The 21976-nt window shown below is 36.7% G+C and overlaps 1 protein-coding gene across 10 annotated transcripts in view; it reads left to right on the top strand.

Annotated features, from left to right (window-relative positions):
* Positions 1–20698, top strand: part of PER2 (period circadian regulator 2) — a 46509-nt gene extending 25811 nt beyond the window's left edge. For 9 of the 10 annotated variants that reach the window (XM_027685993.1, XM_027685990.1, XM_027685996.1 and 6 more), the window contains 16 exons: positions 913–1055; positions 1281–1359; positions 5894–6000; positions 6629–6782; positions 7007–7115; positions 7489–7620; positions 8753–8849; positions 9398–9554; positions 9637–9764; positions 10962–11135; positions 11391–11651; positions 12391–13238; positions 14673–14859; positions 15377–15569; positions 17187–17337; positions 18237–20698. In XM_027685993.1, coding sequence (XP_027541794.1) covers positions 913–1055; positions 1281–1359; positions 5894–6000; positions 6629–6782; positions 7007–7115; positions 7489–7620; positions 8753–8849; positions 9398–9554; positions 9637–9764; positions 10962–11135; positions 11391–11651; positions 12391–13238; positions 14673–14859; positions 15377–15569; positions 17187–17337; positions 18237–18386 — 3070 coding nt within the window. In that variant the 3' untranslated portion in view covers positions 18387–20698. The remainder of the gene's footprint in view (positions 1–912; positions 1056–1280; positions 1360–5893; positions 6001–6628; positions 6783–7006; positions 7116–7488; positions 7621–8752; positions 8850–9397; positions 9555–9636; positions 9765–10961; positions 11136–11390; positions 11652–12390; positions 13239–14672; positions 14860–15376; positions 15570–17186; positions 17338–18236) is intronic. The other variant, XM_027686000.1, reaches the window with a different exon arrangement.
* The last annotated feature ends 1278 nt before the right edge of the window (positions 20699–21976 follow it).

The following is a 21976-nucleotide window of genomic DNA, read 5'->3' on the forward strand; positions in this document are numbered from 1 at the left end:
CAGTTACTAGATGACACAGTTCTTTGGTTCTGCTTTTCTTCCTTTTTTTCCTGCCCCCACTCCTCTTTAGCTGGTTTTATTTAGGAGAAGCTGGCAGCTTATTCCGTGTTCTTTCTTCTACAATTTGATTTCTTAATGCTTATTGCCTTTCTGGCACCATTTCCGAAAACAAAAATAGTGGATCCTATTACATAATACTTCTGGAGTAAATAAATACTTATTACTGAGCTATGAGTAAACTTTAAACGAATTAGAGGTAATCCACTGCTCCTGAGTGTTGGATTGGATGGGCTGTGGAAGTACTGCTGGTGTTATTGGAGATTTTTTTTTTGTCCAACTAATACTGGTTTCAAAAGCTTTACTTTTATAAAGCTGTGGTGTTATAAAGTTACCACAGCTGACTTTTTTTGTCCACTCTGTAAATGGTTGTTATTTTCATTACTGTGTTTTGCATTCTTGTTGAGTAAACAACCTATATATTATTGTATTGTCTTCACTCTTTTTAAATTGTAATAAATATTGATTAAAAGATAACCTTTATGTTAACTGAACGGTCTTCATAAAAATTAACTAAATTAATCTCTCATGAGGGTATAATGTCACAAATCAAGATTACTGGATCAACAAATAACTTTATTGTATGAGTTGGGTTTTTCTTTTCTACGAAATTTCCATTTAATGCAGTCGTGCAGGGGAGAGAAAAACATACTCTTTATTGCAATTGGTGTGCAAAGGATGCTGTTGGAATTAGATTCTCTTCTACCAAAAAAAAAATTAAAGTTAAGATCTTGGGTGCTATTCTAGGAGCTAATATGCAGTTCTTGTGACATGAGGGAATTACAATGGATAAATTAAAATTTTATTTAGCGTAAGATTAATCTGTTGAAATAATTAACTCTGTTTAATTATTAGTGCGGGGAAGGAGCGTGAAAATGAGATTTGCTATCACCCGTTTCGGATGACTCCTTACCTTATCAAAGTGCAAGATCCAGAAATAGCAGAAGACCAGCTTTGCTGTGTGTTGCTCGCAGAAAAAGTACATTCTGGTTACGAAGGTAATCCTTTGAATGGACAATTACTAGTTTGGTTTCCTAAAAGTAAGAGCTGTTCAAGTTTTATTGCAGTAAAAGATAATTGTTTCTATTCTCTGTCCTTGCTGAGCAGCTGTGAGTTAGCGAGCTGCTTCTCTGTGTGCTCTTGCATGGAATTTTGGACTTGGAGCTTGAAGTGTTATATATGCAAAAACACCACTTGTTAATCTGCTTTTGTTTTTCTCCCAGCACCCAGAATTCCTCCTGACAAAAGAATTTTTACAACTACGCACACACCGACCTGTTTGTTCCAGGATGTAGATGAAAGGTAACCTACAAAAAATATTCTTTAATTTACAGATAAGCAGGCTATCCAGTATCTTTACAGGATTCAAGGTGTCTGTATGGGGTTAAAAAGTTACGCAGCTGCTGAAGAGTGTTTAACCTAAGAAAAGTACATCCCCCTATTTTCACTAACGCATTATCGCTGGTATTTAAGTGGAAAATTATTTGCCTGCTAACAACTTGTTCTTCCACTTTCCTTCCTATCTGGACATAAATTCAATGAATGAACCAAATGGTCAGAAAAATTTCCTTTGCCGATAATTATGACCTGTATAAAATTTTATGTGTGGGAGGGTTTTTTTCAAGTTTGATCTAACTAATGTGCTGCAGTCACTTTCTACTGGCCCAGGTACAACTAGAAGTGTGTTTTTTAAATGAAATATTAGATCTTTATAAAATAAAAGTGTACAAAACTGCTCGAATTCTATTGGCTGAAGATTTCACATTGCTTTGACAATCTTGAGAGCTGATTAGAGTAAGTATTTACATTCTTGAATAGAAACAAATATGCTACCTGTGATCTTAAAGTATATACAGAGACTAAGGAACTAAGGTATAAATCAAGATTTCATGGAATCACTTAAGTTGGGTAAGTTCATCAAGTCTACCACTAAAACACTGTCCCTAAACACCATATCTGCCCATCTTTTAAATACCTCCAGGGATGGTAACTCCACCACTTCACTGGGCAGCCTTGACAACCCTTTCCATGAAGAAATGTTTCCTAATATCCAGTCTAAACCCCTGCTTGTGTAACTTGAGGCCGTATCCCTTTCAAAGGATATCTAGGTGATGGAACCATGAAGTCTATGAAAAGAACAGAAGATACTCCTTTAGAGTTTCTGATTTTTGTGCTATATGTGGGACCTTATTTTGGTATTTTTTTCTGCTTAGGGAAAACTAAGTTAGCTGTAATAGTAAGATCTGACTTCTGAGATTCTCTCCTTCTCTTCTTTTTAAGCATTCTAAGAATGCCAAAATTTTCTTTGTAGGTTAAGATGGGGAAGATGTCTTCAGACAGAGTACAAGTACAATGGACAATTTTGGGCTTCTGTGGTATCTTTTGGGTGTAAATCTTGTTTCTGAAGACATGCCATTCTTGGCAAAATCTTTTAATGCAGCAGAAGAGAGAGAGAGGGACTGGGGGAAAGGAGGTTATTGGGATGTTTGACTAAGCTGGAGTCAAGGTAAAAAGAAGTACCATTTGACTTTTGAGACAGTTTACCTGTAGAAAGGTCAGGCACATCAGTATTAGTGCAGTGCATAGGGGTTTTATTAAACAAGAATTGCAGAAGGTAGCTATTGGAGTTAGCTACTGTAGAAGAAGATAATGGCTAATCAGTGAAGATAAGTTTGGACTTTCAGATACAGCTGGTTTTGGCTAACTTTGCAGACATTGTGGCCAAGTATGAGAGTTCCTGTAGGATAGAAAACAATGGAATGCTGACAAATTTTTTTTTCCATGGTATGATTTATACAGTCTCTCCAAACAGCTTAAGTTGACAAAAGAACTACTTAATCTACTGTAGTTCTGTCCTCTTCATGGATTTTTCTCTCTCCCTCATTCCCACACAAGCTCCAAGCCAACTGCAACTTTGCAGTGTGGGTTTATATTTTCAGATAGCCTGATGGCACAGTGCAAAGCTTCCCTTCCTCCATGGATCCCCAGCTCGTTGATTTCCAGTAGTCACTTAAAAGAAAGCACAAGATAGCTGAATGGAGAACTTTGCCCTTATTCTTGGGTTGAGTGGAGCAAGTGCAGTAAATCCCTTCCCTGTGACTACTATGGAAGCTTCTTTCCTTTTAGTCTGGTGTTGCCACTTGCTCTCAAATACCATGTTTTAACACTTCCAGTAAGGGTTGATTACATCTTGGTCTGATAGTAGGACTTTACGTCACTTATTTCTCTTCTTCTGATTTGTGTGTTTCATTTTGCTTTTAATTATTTAGCTCCTGAGAGCATTGGCAGCCAGATAAATGTTTACCACGATATGCATATGCAGTTGATTAATCTTAAGCTCTCCAGGGTTCAGTGTAATACACAAAGCAAGAGATTCTTAAGAGAAAGCTGTGTGTAATATTTAAAAATGTGCAACTGAGCACCTGCTGTTGACTCGAATTGTTCATAATATAACACTGAAACTGTTACCTGACTTGCATAAAATAAAGTTAATTTCTGTAATCAGTACGTTTTCATGGATTGGAAAAATGTTTATTTGTCCGAACAAATCAAATCAGATCCCTGCAAGTGGATCTCTGCACAGAACATATTAAGTAAAAATGAATATTTTCCGAAAATTAAATGGATCATTCCTATATATATATGTCTTTGAAATGTATTTCGTGCTCGATGTGTATAATGGGTGTAAGGAGTTCTATGTAGTTCCCAGCGATCTTCGTAAGTTAATTTAACGCAGTTTTGTATGTAGCTTACAATATAAAGAGCCTTCTTATTCATGTTGTTTTGACATTTTAAATGTCATTCTGTAAAACACAAACTAAACTTGCTGCCTCTCTTCATCAGCCATTCTGGTGCTGCATGTACGTTTGCATTCATAAGATGAGTTTATTAACTTAAACTCTGAATGTGTTATTCATTATGAGGAAGCATAATGATGCTGAGACATGATTCTCACATAGAGCATTATATGATCACAGAAAGGCTGCTTGGAAGGGACTGCTGGAGGTCTTCGTTCCTTTTGCTTGAAATGAAACCTTTGCCCCGTTCTAGGTTACATCATCTGTAACCTTTCAGTAATGCCTGAAAACCTTCAGGGGCAGAAATTACACAATTTCTATGGGAAACTGTTCCCGTGTTGCACTGCTCCGTTAAAAAACTTTTCCTGACGTCCAGCATAAGCTTTCCAGACTGCAGTCTGGGACCATTGCCCATTTTACTGTCTGGCAACCACCAAGAAAATTTAACTCCGTTTTTGTAACTCCTCTTTCCAGCAGTTGTGGGAAGCTCCTGGATCATCCCTTAGTCTCCTTTTCATCAGAACAAGCAAACCCAGCTCAGTCTTGCATTCTACATCCCTCACTTTTCCATGATCTTCATATCAGTATAAAAACACAGAGGGGATTTTTTAAAATTTATTTATTTATTTTGGCGTAGAAGTGATTGAATTTGCATATTCCTTTATAATTTGGTTAATAAGTAACAGTTGGGTAAAATCTGATCTCCTTTAGGGTAGGTGTTTTGTCACAGCACAAACAAGCGTGATGTTTGCCAGGCTTCCATAAAGCAGGTGGCAAAGAACAGGAGTAGTACCGAACAAAAACTTCTAACTGTTACTTGATGAAGTCATTTGGAGTTGTCTGGTATTTTAAAGTCCTCTAGTGGCACAGCTTTTCTCATGTGCTTTGAACTTGGCAGCACTTTTAGATGTCAATGTGTCACAATGATGTGATTTGGTATGAGTTTCAGGCCAGTTTCAGCTTTGTTGCTTTAGTTCATCTGCAAGCTTCCAAGACTCGTTATTTAACTAATTGCTTCAATACTAAGGCATTAGTTGCTATCCTCATTTTCCCCTAAATATCTCAGCCTCTTTACCAGAAGGGTATGTTTGATGTTTTGGGTTACTGATGTCATTCCAGTGGGGTGCTGGAAGTGCAGTGTTGAAGGCATATATTGCATAATGCTTTTGAGTTCTTACATGACACAGACCCCTTGTGTGTGGTGCACTGTCGCTGAGTTTTCCATTAAAGCTATTCAGATACCTGAGTGTTTTCCTGCCTCGGACCTTTGTCAGAGAACAGGGCTGTGGGAGGAAGGTGTACAGCGTGTTGAGTTTACAAGATGACTTGTTAGCATCTGGCAACTTAAACATTACTGAGCAGTATTGACTTAATGCCCTTTTTTTTTTTTTTACGTTCAGGGTAAGGTGCAAGGTGACATTTTTGAACTTTCACTCTTTCTCCTTAATACGAATGCTTGAAGTGATTAATAAAATTTATTTCATCACATGAATTAGTCATTCACATCACTAGAAGTGCTCATTCGTAATGTGCAGGATTTTGGCAACATTGCTTTTAATTCTCTAGTTAATAAGCTTGTTTCCTTGCAGCTCCTTGAGGTTGAACTCTTAACCTGCCTGTGAGAAAGTTGTCTTGAGTCCTACTCAACTGCCCTGTTGCTAGTTCAGCCCTGGTAATCCTGTGATCCTTAGCCTTGGCTTGCAGCCGAGGGATTGGGGTAATATTTACCTTCATGAGAGTTTTACAAGATTAAACTTTATTAATGCTCTTTTAAAATTAGGGTAAGTATTTATCCTCTAAAGTTAGGAAGCAAAGAACATGCAGAACTGCTGTAAGAGACTCCTTGACTTGGTCTGACCACCACCCCACAAACAAGCAAAATCCCCCTTGTTGAAAGAATATTATTATTAAGTTGGCACTGCTTTTTCATCATATTTAAACTTAAAATAACTTGTTCTCTTTGTAGGAAAAACAGCAAAGAAAACTTGAAGTATTTTAAAGATGATTTTCATTGTTTTTCTCTGTTTTTCTTTCCCCAGAGCAGTACCTCTGCTGGGATACCTACCTCAGGACTTAGTAGGAACACCAGTCTTGGTGCATCTTCACCCAAATGACAGACCCTTAATGCTAGCAATTCACAAAAAAAGTATGTAGTCCCTTATTGTGGCAGAAATATAATTTTTTTTCTAAAAATTAGTAAGTATGATGACGAAGACTTCAACAAGTAGAGGGGGAAATTAACTGTGTCTATGATTTTTTCTGCAAGTAAATCCTGAATCTTTTACTGTACAACTTGATTCTTAATGCAAATTCATGAAAATGAGAAATCACTCAATTTTATATTCTATATGAACCATATGTATCTACTGTAAACAAGTTGACTGTAAATGAATATTTCATACGTAAAGAAAGTTTTCTTGGGAATGGTGTGAAAGAAGTTGTCATACATTAAATGATAATCTTTCTTATTTCATAGAGAAGAGAATAAAAGTATTCTGGCAATGTTAATTTGTTCAAGTTTGAAATTGTAAAGCTGTTAATTCATCCTCCTTTAGTTTGTTGTATTCTAAAGGTGATTTTCTTGACCATAATCCAGTAAATGATGGAGGTCTCCTTATTCTGGTAGCCCAGCATTTCTGAATATATTGATGTATCTGGCATTTGTTACTTCAAATAGCATCTTCCTCCTTTGCAATTCATTGCAAAATCCTGAATCATTAAGTAGAATTGTGAAAATATTAATCTAAAATTTCCTTTTGAATCCTTCATTGCAGTTCTTCAGTATGGAGGACAGCCTTTTGACTATTCACCAATCAGGTTTTGCACTAGAAATGGAGATTATATCACCATGGACACCAGCTGGTCCAGTTTCATCAACCCTTGGAGTAGAAAAGTTTCATTTATTATTGGAAGACACAAAGTTAGGACGTAAGTCAATAAACTGTTGGGACTTTTAGATTTTTTTTTTTTAATTATTATTATTTTTATTTTCCCTTCCCTCAGAGTTATGTAGATCTTTGAGAGAGACATAAGGGAACAGAATGAGTGTTAGATTCTGTTCAGTTTATACAGATGTTAAATTGAAGCTGTGGCCTGTCTGTGATCGAAGTACTTGCATTTGTAGTGAGCTGGTATATGTTTGTTTTATGCAGGGGTCCCTTAAATGAAGATGTCTTTGCTGCTCCCAACTACACAGAGGATAGAATCCTTCATCCCAGTGTTCAGGAAATCACTGAGCAAATATATCGGCTATTACTGCAGGTACAGCACGTGCCTTAATTGTTACCCTTTTCATTTCCCACTGAAGGAAGGCTATTTATCTTTGTGTGACCGTTTGTTTAGCTGTCTACTGCTATATTGGAATTTTTGGCTACAATCCTGGAAACTACTTGCACTCAGGATTACCGGACAAGACTTACCCACTGGAGCTTTAACATACTTCAGTATCTTAAGGATTTCATGCAGCTATGGAGTCCTCTCAAAAGACAAACCAAGCAACCAAGAAAAATCCAACCCCAAAAAACCAAACAACAAAAAACCCAATGTAAAATAAAGTCTTTTTATCTCACATAGAACTACTGGTGTGCTGAGATACGCATGTAGATATAAATGTATATTTTGTTGTTTTTAACAGCCTGTACACAACAGTGGATCCAGTGGCTATGGAAGTCTAGGTAGCAATGGTTCACATGAGCACTTAATGAGTGTGGCATCCTCCAGTGACAGCACGGGAAATAATAATGAAGACACTCATAAGGATAAGCCAGTAGGTTTGAGTTTTTCTTATTCAAGTATGTGGCACAAAACAAACTAGTCAAAGTGGGCATTTTTACCTTTTAGATTAACAGTTACAAATTAAGGATGGAAGAAAGTGTAAAGAAAGTGTCATCTTTTTTGACATAGGAAAAACCTTTCTGTCTAAAGGAATAGACATTCCTGGTGTAAATGAAGTCTCAGGATACTGAACACAGTTATAGGCATGAAAGTCAATGTTTATAAAGAATTTAAACCTGTATAATGTGTTTATTTAATCTTATGTCTGTTATATGTTATATGCTGTGTTTCCGGGAAAACCAGCTGGATATTTGAAAGCAGATTCTTTTTGGAGGGGAAAGTCTGTAATTACTGTTTTCCCAAATGAAACTAAGAAGATTAAATGCAGTAATACCTGCATAATCAAGTGATAACTTGACTCTGATAGCTTTTAATGTTGCAAAAATACACCATATAATACGGAATGAAATAAATGGAATATAATAATCTTTTAGTTTGTGCTTAAAACTTTACTTTACATTCAATTCTGAAAGCCAAAATTTTTATTTACTGAGTTATACTGCTTATAGGCTAATTCTTCCAAATCTGATTTGCACTTCTGTGATCAGACTTTGCAGACTCCTGCTCTTGCCAAAGTGATCACTTTCTTGGCTTTCAGTTCTTAAACACTGGTGGCATAAGCAGATGAAGTCTCTGGATTTTTTGAGTAACAGATAAATTATTACTTTTTGGACCTGTGCAGAGAAGTAATGTTCCAAGAGATCTTGGTTTTGTGGGAAATAGATACCTGGCTTTCCTTACTTTTTTAGCAAGTGATAGTTTTTTTTCTGAAGTCATCTTCGTAATGTATCCTTATGTTTTCCGATCCAAAACATTCAACCATATTAAACAAAATACAGAGTAATTGTGTACGAAAACCATACTTTACATTTCTTCTTTCCAGTTCCCAAATTTCTCCTGCTGCACAATAAGATTGTATGCAATGCATGCAGATTTCTCCTGTCATCAAACTAATTGCAAGACTGAGATTAACTGTGGTTAGATTTGGTCTACTGAGGAACTTCTGTGCATGATGTTTTTAAGTCAAAATTTTGTAATAACTGTTTTTAATGAACTGCTTTCAGCAGGTTTGTCAGTATGCCCGTAAGGTCAAGAATAAAGGACAGCATATTTTCACTGACAATAAAGCAAAACCGGACCATAAGAAAGAGTCTTTTGCAGGTAAGACATTAGAAAGTTAATTATAATCTCTTGTGCTGGTGACTTGTATAATATGACAGTAGGATTTTTTCTAGTTTAGTTCTAATCAAAAGACAGCATTTTTATCCAATAAAATTATATTGCTCTGTGTCTCTACTGTGTTCAGGAAAATTTTATGCTTGGCTACATCTGAACTGATAGTGGTATAACACACAGTTAAGATATGTCTTAAAGCTGGGGGGTTTGGATTCCTTAAATGGGCATTGGAGTTGTCCTCATACTGAGTGTGTTTCAACTGTAATGATATCTATTCTCCCGGAGCCACAGTATCTGTTCACTTTGGATCCATAAGTTGGACCTAACTGAACTTTACATCTCCAAGAATCCATAAAGACGGGAAAATATTTTACACAATGTTCATCCATTAGTGCGCAAAGCTCTCGCTTTACAGTGGTTAATTTGTGACCTGTTCAGAAATATGCAGAAATGAAAATTTTTACTGTTACTTTTATGAGAATTTGCAGGGATTTAATGCCATAATTGCATAATAGCAGTATCTGTTTTCACAGAAAAACAAAATACTCCTGGTGGTCATGTGAAAGATGTAGAGGGAAAGGATACTGCAGTAACAGCTGCTCCTAAGAATGTGACTACTGAAGAGTTGGCTTGGAAAGAACAACCTGTATATTCATATCAACAGATCAGCTGTTTGGACAGTGTCATCAGGTAAGCAACTAGTGTGTAGATTACTCTTAACCTCTGGACTTAAGATTTGTGTATCTAATATTGTTAAATCATTGTATTTTAGGTACTTGGAGAGTTGTAATGTGCCTGGTACAGCAAAAAGAAAATGTGAACCTTCAACAAGTGTTGCATCACTGAGTTCTGGAGTTCATGAACAAAAAGCAGCTGAGAATGCTATACAGCCCTTGGGAGGTATCTCTACATCACAGCTTTTTCTTGATTGATTTTGGCTAGCAGTCAGTTGGGTGTTACTCTTTGCAGAATAATGAGTGTAGTTTAGGCATGACCTCATAGTTGTTTTCTCAGTGTTTGATGCTGGTGATCTTTTCTCATTAAAATCTTCCCTACAATCGGAATACTGAGGAGTTGATGGAATATCTGGGTTGTAGATGCAATGGACTTATTTGTACTCTACAAAATACAGTAGGATTTTGAGTTTTAGGATTTGACATAGTCCCTTGTCTGAATAGGGAGCTAAAATAAAGAATGTAACTGGTTACTACAAGAATTGTAAGATTATTAAAGAACTAAAGGCAAATGAGAGATTTGTTCATTCAGCCATGTCATTATATGAGGCCGAAGGGAAAGTGTCTATGGAGTGTCTCAAAAATTGGTCTTGGGAATGAACTTGTCTATATTTTCTTTTGATCAGCTTCAAAAAGAAGTTCTAATGCAGCTTTTAGAATGAAATTAGAAGCTATTAGTATACATAGGAACAAAGTGTCCTGTAGAAGGAATTGAAATGCTGTAATTTGGAGTCTCTGCAGTTCTAGTAGGCAGGATATGATGTGGGTCACGAGTTTTTTGTTGCACCGATGTCTAAGAATGATGAAGTCACCAGCATAATCTAATCAGGAAAAAGGCAAATTTTATTTGTGAAATGCGTTATGGAAGTATTTCTCTGAAAGGAGGAGTGTTTAATACTGTTTTATGAGGCACTGGTATGACCTCTGCTGGATTACTGTGTGTAGCTTTCAGGGGAGAGAATTTTAACTAGGTGGGTGCTTAGAGCAAAACTGTCAGGGTAACCAACTATGACAGAGATTAGTGTACAACACTATGGGTGCTGCGTGGAACTTATTCTTAGGCTGAAAGAGGCTAGAAAGTGCCTTCCAAAATTGTGCCATGAAAGAACAATTAAGACCAAGAAAGAGCAAAATGTCCTTCATTGAAAAGGTTTGGTTTGGCTGTATGTGAGGATAGAGGATTGGATTTGGTTGCTCAGTAGTTGTTCTATTCCTACAATATTCTTGGTGGAGTGCAGAAAGTAAAATGCTCATTTTCTGTCTTGTCAAGCACAGTTTGGACTTTACTGTTTTGCACCCCTAGCAGCATGTAACTTGAATTTTCTCTTATGTTCAGTAAACTGCAACTTTATTTCTTTAATAGATCCTGCTGTGTTGAAGGCACCTGGTAAATCAAGTGGTCCCCCAGTGGTTGGTGCTCACTTAACATCCTTGGCTTTACCTGGCAAGCCTGAAAGTGTTGTGTCTCTCACAAGTCAGTGCAGCTACAGTAGTACCATTGTTCATGTTGGAGACAAGAAAACACAACCTGAATTGGGTATGATTTTTGCTATAATTTTTCTGCAAAATGGCAATTGCTGGCAAGGTTAAACTTCAGATGTGAACAACTAATATCTGCTTGTGACTTACATTTTCTTACAGCTGAAATGTTATTAAGGAAATGGAATAAGTAGGGATGGAATTTGTATCTTTAACTTACAGTGAAATTATTACCGAATTGTAATAGCTTAAAAATGCATATCCAGAGATTTTTTTTCGTTGTCTCAATGTATTTTTCCTTCTATTTCTGTAGAAATGATAGAAGATGGTCCGAGTGGAGCAGAAATCTTAGATGGCCAACCTCTTGCCCCTCCATCGAGCTCTGCACATATAAATCAAGAAAAGGAGCCTTTTAAAAAACTGGGACTGACAAAGGAAGTCCTTGCAGTGCATACACAAAAAGAGGAGCAGAGCTTCTTGAATAAGTTTAAAGAAATCAAGAGATTTAATATTTTTCAGTCGCACTGCAATTACTACTTACAAGATAAACCAAAAGGACGGCCTGGTGAACGTGGTATGGCAATAGTTTTTGCTATAAGACTTGCATTTATGTAGGAAGTGAATCCTGTTGGGAGGGCATTTCCATTTTTAGTTGTATTATGGGGCCACTGTGAACAGTAACAGCTGCATGATATTTTCAAAGTCCACAGAAAAATTCTTGCTAGAAGATTGAGAGGGGAATATAATTTTTAATGTAATAGTAACTGATGTTTTGATTTTCATCTGTTCTCTGTACTATTACTGTCATGCACTTACTTTCAAGGGACAAAAACCATGCTTTAGCATGTTTGCTTTACTGTATGTGTGCTCATAATCCCTTGCTTTTCTTTTCCCTCTATCTTTCCATCTGTCTTTTTTTCAGGTTTGTGGTTTGGTTTTGTTTTCAGCTCCTTTGTTTTCCTGTTTTTCCCCATTCCACTGTGGTGAAACAATCTGGTAATTGGTTGCCTTTAAGTTATTAATGCAATCTGTGGGATGGAAATGGCAGAGAAAAGCAGTAGTAGTGAGACTTTTGTTTATTAGGCCTAGGAACTCTGGATGACATTTCAAGCATTGATCGGGCATTTCAAAAATGCTTGATGCTGATCTGATTTTGTTCCCATTTCAGTCTTGACTTATCTTGGAACAGAAGTCAGACACTGCTAAGCAATTTTTTCAGATTTTTACCTTTAATTTTTTATTTAAGTAGTTATACAGGTCTTGGATAACTATTTTTTTAATGATCTTTATTATAACTTCTTTGTTTTTTGCAGGTGGCCGTGGACAAAGAAATGCCACTTCTGGAGTGGATCAGCCTTGGAAGAAGAGTGGAAAGAACAGGAAATCAAAGCGCATTAAGCCGCAGGAGTCTTCAGACAGTACAACTTCGGGAGCTAAATTCCCCCATCGATTCCCTCTCCAGGGTTTAAATACCACTGCTTGGTCACCATCAGAGACTTCACAAGCGAGCTACTCAGCAATGTCTTTTCCCACTGTTATGCCTGCATATTCACTTCCAGTTTTTCCAGCAGCGGGGACTGTGCCACCAGCTCCTGAAACTTCGCTCTCTGGTTTTAATCAGTTGCCAGACTCTGGAAATACTTGCCCTATGCAACCCTCCCAGTTCTCTGCACCCTTCATGACCCCTGTCGTAGCTCTTGTGCTCCCCAACTATGTCTACCCCGAGATGAACAATAATTTACCTCAAACACTTTACCACAGTCAGCCCAACTTCCCTGCCCATTCCGCTTTCTCCTCACAGACAGTATTTCCAGCACAGCCACCGTTTGCCACCCCTAGCCCTTTCCCACAGCAGGCATTTTTTCCAACACAGCCATTCCATTACAATCCACCAGCAGAACCGGAAAAGGCTCCTGTCGCAGAGACACGAAATGAGCCGTCCCGCTCCTGCACTCCACAGTCAGTGGGTCCTCATGACCACGCTTCACCACCTCTGTTCCAGTCAAGGTGCAGTTCTCCTCTGAACCTTCTACAGTTGGAAGAAACCACAAAAACTGCTGAAAGTGGAGCTCCTGCGGGTTTACACAGAGCTTTAAGTGAGGAAGGAGCCATAGGCAAAATTATGACAACTGATAACTGTAGTGGAAAGGAATCCTTACCAGTAAGTCTGCTGAGTTGATACCCATTTTCCTGTCTCTGCTGCATCATTTTCAGTCCTTTCACTTGCAGGACCTATTTTTTTTAATGACAGACAGTAGTCGGTCACTACAATGCCAGGAGCTGGAGTCACAATTGTAGTTAGTAAATTCAAACTTCAGTAGAATAAAACATGAAACGCAATCATTAAAATAGTCTTAACCTTTAAAAATTAAATCCACCTTGTTGTTCTTCCAAAGTTGCACTAGGAAGCTTGTAAATAGATTTTGAAACAGTTTTGTTCCACGTTTTTAAAAAAATTTGAGAATAGGGGTAAGCCCATTGAAAACCACTGAAATAGATTTTTAAAATAATATGGGCACTTTATTTTTAGCAATAAATTTTGGGCTAGGGAATTCATGTAGAGGGGAAAAACAATCTACAAATGGTCTGAAAGAAGCTGATTTAAAATAAAATCACATTTTTGTTTACAAACAAGCAACCAAAGTGATGAAGAAGGGATCGTTATTTGCAGATCATTATTTTTGTTTTATTTGGTGCACTAAAACTAGGCTGAATTATTTGGTAACCTCTATTTCCTGACTCCTTCAAATTTGACAAATCAATTTGACAAATCAATTTAACAAATCACTTCAGATGTAGTAATATGTCTGTAAAGGTTTCTGTGGAGGAAATATGTAGAGTAATACTTGTGCTTTCTAAAGGCACCATAGAGTATCTTTGTAAATGCTGAGTCATTGATGGGATGGAGCTGCAACCTGCATCTTTTCAGCTGCCTCCTTCCTTTGTTCAGGAATGTGTTAAGGATAAAGCTGGTTCTTTCCATTATTACGTTTTGCTAAGTTCTGTCAGCCTTAATTTCTAATATTTAATCTTCAAACTGACTTGCAGGGAAGTTTTGCTTGCATTAAAATTCAGCATAGTTAAAGCTCTTTCCCTTAAAAATATACAAATAGATTATCTGACCTAGGAAGCTTCCACCTGGGAATGTTTTCTTACTGCTCTCAATGCATGGTTAGATGGAACAGTGATGGACTGTTGATGCAAATCTCTTTGAGGCAGATTATAGTAGGAGCACCTGCTAGTGTATGTCTTAAGTGGCTTGGATAAAGTCTGATTTGTCCAGGACAGTAGGTGCTGTCAAAACTGAACAGGAAATGCTCTTCTCACTTTTTTTTTTTTCCCCAAGAGAACTTGGATTGGTCTTACTGAAAGAACCCTTGTCTGCCTATCAGTCCACTTTATTTTTCCTCAGTTGGTCTTGGCATATGTCTGTCTTTGTCATTGTCTATCTTTGAATCATTATGTAAGCATATTAGAATATGAAGTTAAATTGATTTATTAGAAATCATTTACATTTAGTAATAAATAACTGTGATTTTTGGGTTTATGTTTGGGGTTTTTTTTAATTTTATTTTTTTCTCCCTCTTATCACTAGGCTGAATCTCCAATGGATGCTCAAAACAGTGATGAACTCTCCATGTCCAGCGTCCTGCTTGACATTTTACTTCAAGAAGATGCATGTTCAGGCACTGGTTCAGCCTCTTCAGGGAGTGGTGTATCTGCAGCTGCCGAGTCTCTGGGCTCTGGATCCAATGGCTGTGACATGTCAGGGAGCAGAACAGGTAACACTGGCAGCCAGAACTCTCTTAGCATTCCAGCAGAATCGGAGCGTGAGGTGTCACGAACACCAAGGACATCAAGTGAAAATCTTTGTCCTTACTCCATGTTGCATGGTTTATTCTTGATTTCTTTCTTATTCCAGTAAACAAATATTTATCTGTTGATTTACAGGATAGAACCTTTTTTTAAGCATATGTAAAATAGCTATTAAGATATTATGCAGGTATGAAGGAGTAATGAAGAGAAAAGACCATACTCCTTCATGTTTCCTTTCAGAGTTTTAAATTAAAGTTAGCTAATTACTCTGCTGAAATTTAACAGAGACTGAACTTGAGAATTTGAGTTTTAAAAATATTAATGCAGTTACTCAGAGGTGGAAGTTCCCTCTGTTTAAAAAAGGAAATAGAAGAGTGGTTGTATTTTACTTTCAGTTCTCTTTAATCTTCTCTATTTTCAAAAGCATTTGAATAACCTATGTATTTGACAATTTATAGTAAAATTTTAAATCTCTGTTTGCAGGTAGTAGTGAAACTAGTCATACCAGCAAATACTTTGGGAGCATTGATTCCTCAGAAAATCATCATAAAACCAAAATGAAGACAGAAATGGAAGAAAGTGAGCACTTCATTAAATATGTCCTTCAGGATCCTATATGGCTCTTGATGGCAAACACAGATGACACAGTTATGATGACTTACCAGATTCCTTCACGGTAATTCCAGTGTCATAGTCCTTCATAAATTCTATATATGTTAGGGGGAGCAGAAGGGAAGTTGAGCATGAATCTCTGTCTCAATAGACGTAAATTGGTTTTAATGTTGAGCTCAGTGTCAAGAAAAATTCTCGCTTCCTTCATATCTTTTTGCATACTACACAAGAAGCTCTTGAGAAGTCAAAATTGTTTGATTAGGCTTACCTGTATTTTTAGATCAGTTTCCTGAGTTTGAATTAACTGTATATATTTTTGAAGGTATTTTATACTTTATACTTAGTGTAACTATTTGCCTAGAAATCCCTGAAGTCTAATTAACAGATCCTGGAGAATATGCTTAGATCTAGGGATGGTCTAGCACGGAAGATCTGCGCTCTCTGGCTGTTGTCCCTGAGATGCCACATGCAGTGGCATGCTACTCTTGGACTTGTGGATTTTTTTCTGGGTTGTTAACTTCCATATGTTCATTCTTCTTCATAAATTCCCATTCAAACAGGACAAGGAAGTAGAAAGTAAAAATCGTAAGGCTTCTAATAGAAAAAAATTTATTAAAAAATAAAAGATTCCTGCTTCAATAGCAAAGAGCAGATATGGGGGGAGAAGGGGTGTCAAGTCTGCAGATTTATTCTTTTTTATTTATTTTGTGGGAGCAGCGAATGGTATTTTGAAAGGAATAGGATGTTTCAGTAAAGACAGGCCTTTGAAAAAGAAGGAAAACAAGCTTTCAAAATACAGAAGCACAGGCATGATGGAGAAAGAAGTAGAGAATACATTGCAAGAACTTTAGCATTTTTCCCTAGATTTAAAAATACTTTGACATTTCCCAGTTTTTGTAGCCTGAAGTGTTGACAACTATAGGTAGGAATTCCAGTAGACTGTAAGAATAGCAAAGCCTGCCAAAGTATGACAGTATGAAACAGGATGTTGTGATAACAAGAGTTAAGCTCACTGTCAGAGCATGATGCCCTAAAAGTGAAGTGTAAAGCCAACCTGTTCTTGAGTATCCTGTAAGAAACAGAAATTGTACTGGATATCTTGGAACTTGGTTTCTCCTGTCATCTTTTATAGAGGAATACAGCTTGTAAGTGTTGATATGGTGCATGTTTTTTTAAGTTTCTGAATAAAGGTAGGACATTTGAGGGGAGAGAGAACTTTGCTGAAATAGAACAGTGTTTTCTAAAGATTAGTTCATTCTTGATGACTTTCTTAAACATATCTTACTACATCTGCTTTAATACCTCATGTGCATCTGGTGTCTGTTTTGGGTTGTCCTCCCACTGAAGGGGAACTTGGAACTCCTGCAGGAGCAGCAGAGGGAAGCTGGAGTTCTTGGTGGTTTCACTGATGGTGCTGCCTGAGGAGCTCTGAGAAAACTGTTCTCACTGATGGGATTTGAAAAGACAGTGAGCCAACAGAGATGTGTTAAAGTTGTCTGCAAATGTAGAGAGCTGCTGAAATAACCACACTTAATTTTCTTCCAGTATAAGATTTGTAAGCGTGTTGTTTTAGAACAAAAACAGTCATTAAAAAGATGTTGGTATTGGACTGTGTAACTTTATATAGACATGAAGCACAGAAACTGCTGAAGCTCAAACTTCTAAATCCCTTTTATTTTAGAGATTTGGAAACAGTTTTAAAAGAAGATAAGCAGAAATTAAAACAAATGCAGAAACTACAGCCAAAATTTACAGAAGACCAAAAAAGAGAGCTTATTGAAGTTCATCCATGGATCCAGCAGGGTGGGCTGCCAAAAACTGTTGCTAATTCCGTAAGTTTAATGAGTTAGTTACTTTTGCATGTATAATAGTGCTTAAATTATTAGCTGCCTATGATAGAGTCTTCCTTTCCTAGTGAAAGCTGGAAATGAAAACGTTTGCTGTTAAAGCTTGAAATGAAAAAGCTTGCTGGGAAAGCTTGGTCAGTTAATGCAGAGAAAAGAAAATTCAGACTTCCATGCAGTGGTTTTTAGCTTGATTTAATTTACCACAAGTCTTCTTTCCAATAAGGGAAATTGAAGGAGTGGTGAGTACAGTACAAGAAATTTCCTTCCTCTTTCTCAATTTCTGTGTATCTGTTTGAAATCCTTTAGCAACGCAGCCAGAAACTTCACTACATAAAAATCTCTATTTTGTGTGCAGAAATTTATGCCCGTTGTTTTCTAGAAAGTACGAAATGAATGGCAATATACTGTTCCTTTTTCTATCAGACTTCTCACTCAGGATCATCTCTTGCCTTGATTCCTCTAAGTAGATTAATGGCTTGAAAGGCAAAAAAAAAAAAGAAAACCAACAAAATAAAACAGGTTTATTTGTTGTAACTGTACACTTGCTTTAGTCTCTTTAGCCCTGCAACTAAACGTGAATGTGTTACTGCAGTGTTAGCAGTCAAATGGAGGAAAAGTTGCTTGGAAGGTGTCAGCATTATAAATGATCCATGACATAACTGCTTCCAGTAGAGTTCTCAAGTACTTTTATTGATTTACTGCACAGTATAAAATCATAGTGTGTGGAAAAGTTGTGGAGTAGAATATATCTGGTAGTTGCAGCAGAGATGTAAAGGTTCCCTTGGAATCCAGGATTGCATGCAAGAGGACTGTTGTTTGGAAAAGCTTTTTTTTTTTTTTTTTTTTAACTTATGAGTGCATATGTGTGTTTTTTTTCTTTTTAGGAATGTATTTTTTGTGAGGACAATGTACAGAGCAATTTTTATACATCATATGATGAAGAAATCCATGAAATGGACCTTAATGAAATGATTGAAGACAGTGGAGAAAACAACTTGGTTTCCCTGAGTCAAGTCAGTGAAGAACAAACATAGCATTTGAGCCTGTTGTTTTGAAAACTGCTTCAAAACGACAGTGAAGGATCCATAAAGGTTTTAATCTTGTATCCAGCAAGATGAATCCAGTTCATAAAAGCAAATGTTTTTTTCTTGCTCTAGAAGAGTCATTTGTGAATGAATCTCTTTTTAAATGGTGGCAATCTCTTCCCAGTAAGGACATTGTTGAAGATGGTATAGCTTTTCTTTAAAAGACTCATATTTTGCACTTATATGCCTCAAGTATTTCTTTATAAACTGTAGAAACTTTCATTGATGCCTACTGTTTTTTTTAGAGTGGGTTAATAAGTGCTGAAAATCTCCTTACGTACATACGGTTCTTCAAATCCCCTTTTGGTAATGATTCAGCATTAGAAATTGTTGAAGCAGTTTTGCTTAGTGGCTCTTTAGCATTGTTCTTAATATTTGAAGTGGTCCAGCATCATAGAAGAAATAACCTTCAAGGAAATCAATTCACACTTGCCCTTCTCATACCAGTTGATCCCATCCTCTTTGTTTTGTCTCCTATAGTTTTGAATGTAGGAACTTTTTTTGTCTAAGAGAAATGTTGAGCTAATTTTGTAAGATGGTCTTGGGTTAAAATACATGTTGTTGTTTAAGTATAGAGGAGCGTTGACAACTTTGTAGCCTTCTGTGTGAATGGACACTGCAATACTATGAACTGTTTATTACCTTGAAGCATAATTTCTGAGAATTTATACTCAAGGAATCTTTATGCTTAAAGATTTTAAAAACTAAGACCACAGAGGATGACTCTGTGTGCTCCAGTGGCTGTTAGAGCTTGGGATAACGTACACCTTTATTTCTGACCTATTCTGTCAGGAGGTTGGCCATCAGTTGTGATGTGGCGGAACAAACATCCAGTTCGTACATGGCAAGGGAGGATTAGACTCATCTTGTCATTCGAAGATGGTTCTTAAAAAAAGAAAGTGATTTTGAGAATAGTGTTGACTCACTCTATTTGAATTGCATAATCTCAAACTTAGCATGGCTGGAATCCTTTGCTGTCGAAGATTTAATTTTAATGCCTCTGAGATTGTATTGACTTGAATATTTGTACTTTATGTTCTTGTGCTGTTTTATATGTGTTGGATGTGGGAAGAGAACATGAAAGAACAACTTTAATATGTTGGTTAGTTAAAGGACATATAGTTGCAGTATTGCTGGATGTCAGCTTTAAGTCTTGGGGTGAAAAATGGAGAAATTCAATTGACTTTGACATGTTTGTCTTAAAATATTTTTCATGGGAAGCATTTCCTTTTTTATTAGGCTAACATTTCTATTCACTGAAATTTAAGGTTATTTTTATTCTCTAAGAATGTTTCTCTTTGCATACAAAGAGGATGTGAAGTTAGATCTGACACCACCAAAACCATGGAGAAGTGACTGGTATTTGCTTAGTGGAAGAAATAATTTGTGTCAAATAATTAGTTAGTTATAAATTGGACAGTGTCATGAGGAAATTTGCACTGGAGACAGGTTCTGCAAATAGTGAAATGTGTGAACTTGTGAAACAAGTAGAATCACAATTTTAAAAAAAATAAGTATCTTAAATGTAGTGTGAAGCACTACCCAGCAAGATCTGAAGCCTGTCTTTAACAGTTTAGCAAGGTCAAACGTAAATATATGTAAATATAAACTGAATGAGAAATGTTCAAGTGTCGGTGTTCACGTCCGATGTATTAAATGTTTTAATCATAAATGGAACAGTGCAGCTATACCAACATATTAAATAGATTTCATTTTTACATGGAAACACGAACAGTTTTAATTGGACCAGGGTTTGGGAAAAATAAAAGCTTTATATAAAAGGAGTGCATCATAACTATACAAATATTTTTCACAGTTTTCAACCACTTTGAACTTCCTTGCTTTAGCATGCTTTTCTTTTTTCATGTCTTTTTTTATTTGTTCTCAGTTCTTTTATTATTTTTTCGATGACCATCTTGTAACCGTAACTTAGTGAAAGGAAGAGAAAAGTATATTTAGAGCATTTTGTGGATGTGCTTAATTATGGACTTAATCTTGCATCCTTAAAGTGTTTGCATTTACAGGGTGGTATTAAAATATTTTCCTGTAACTTTAAATCTACATGCCTCCATTTATAGATAAGATTCTGAAGCTGTAATTTTTCCAAACTGTTGTAAGATGATTTATTTGTGATGACACTTTGTCAACATGTCAACAATGTTTTCTGTACACTGTGCAATATATTTTGGTTTTGCCACTTGTGACTAATTTTTATGACTTTGCTTTTTAGAAAACTGGTAAATAAAACAGATATATTTTTAGTTGGTTTTTTTGTTCCTTGAGGCTTCTACTCCATGTAAGTAAAAAAATACTTTTATTTTCCTGGTAGTATGTAAATTGGTATTTCAAACTGCAGAACTTGCAAGTTATGATGTCAGCTGTGGCTTACTGTCCTGAAGTGAAATTGTTGCCAGCTTGTCTGACCGGTAAGTTTAGTGGTCAAATGGAAGATTGAATCCTTATATTGACTAGTTGTTCTGAAAACATGTGCAAATGTACTACCTGGAAGAGCATATGCAGGTGGGTTCTCTTTTTGTTCAAAACTTCCAGAAGACACGTTATCCTTTCTGCATTGTTTGAAGCTGCAGCCCCCTGTGCTTTTACATGGGTAGCTTAGGGACAGAGAATTCCTCTTGTGCCCCTTGACTTTGCATGGTGATTATTAGCCTTCTGTTGAGGTGTGAAGTGTTGTGTCTTCTGAAGATTGCTGAAACTTTTAATGCTACTGTGCTCCCCTGTTCATGTTTTATTTTCTGATGAGTGGAGAAGGCAGGCAGCCTTGAAGATGTCTGTTTTCTCTTTCTGAGCAGTGCTGTTGCTCAGTGGGTTGGACTGCCCCTCTAGGTTAGAAGGTACTCACGTGATGAGACCTTCTTTAGCCTTTTTTATGACTGTATTTTGAGAGGTTTATGGAATTTTTTAAACAGAACAAGGTAGTACAAACCCTAGTTTGGTCATGAGGGACCCATATATTTCTGTAAAGTGCAAAATCAAGGTGTTTTGGTTCCAAAAAACAGTTCAGCACACAGGTGAATTGCCTTCACACCAAGGGTAGAGTCGTAGTGTTGTGTGCTCAGCTGCCAAGACATGCATTTTAAAGTGTGATTGTTCAAAACATCATCCAAATCCCTTTGAAGTCTTCTGAATTGACTCTAAATATGTGGGCAGTTCTGTGTATGTGAAGTCTGAAAACACTTTTGTCCTAACAGCTCCTTGGTTCTTCACTCAGCTAAACATGTAGAGGAGAGATGTATTGATGAAGCACTTCCCAGAACTACAAACCTGAGTGTCATACACACACACACAGGTTATCTGCAACACAGAAGGTATCATGCTGGTATTTGGATGCAAGTTCTGATAATTGAGATATAACCTTGGGAGAACTGAGGTGCTGCTGATGTGATAAATTACCAGGTAATGTTTCACAGTTATTTCTGCTTTTCCTAATTTTTTTCAAACGTACATGTAATAAGAGTACGAGTTAAATGTGGCTTCAGGTATTCCCATACTCCTCCTTGGTGATGTGAGTACTCAGCACT

Source organism: Neopelma chrysocephalum, unplaced genomic scaffold, assembly GCF_003984885.1.
Source record: "Neopelma chrysocephalum unplaced genomic scaffold, ASM398488v2 Primary Assembly neopelma1_70, whole genome shotgun sequence".
NCBI lineage: Eukaryota > Metazoa > Chordata > Aves > Passeriformes > Pipridae > Neopelma > Neopelma chrysocephalum.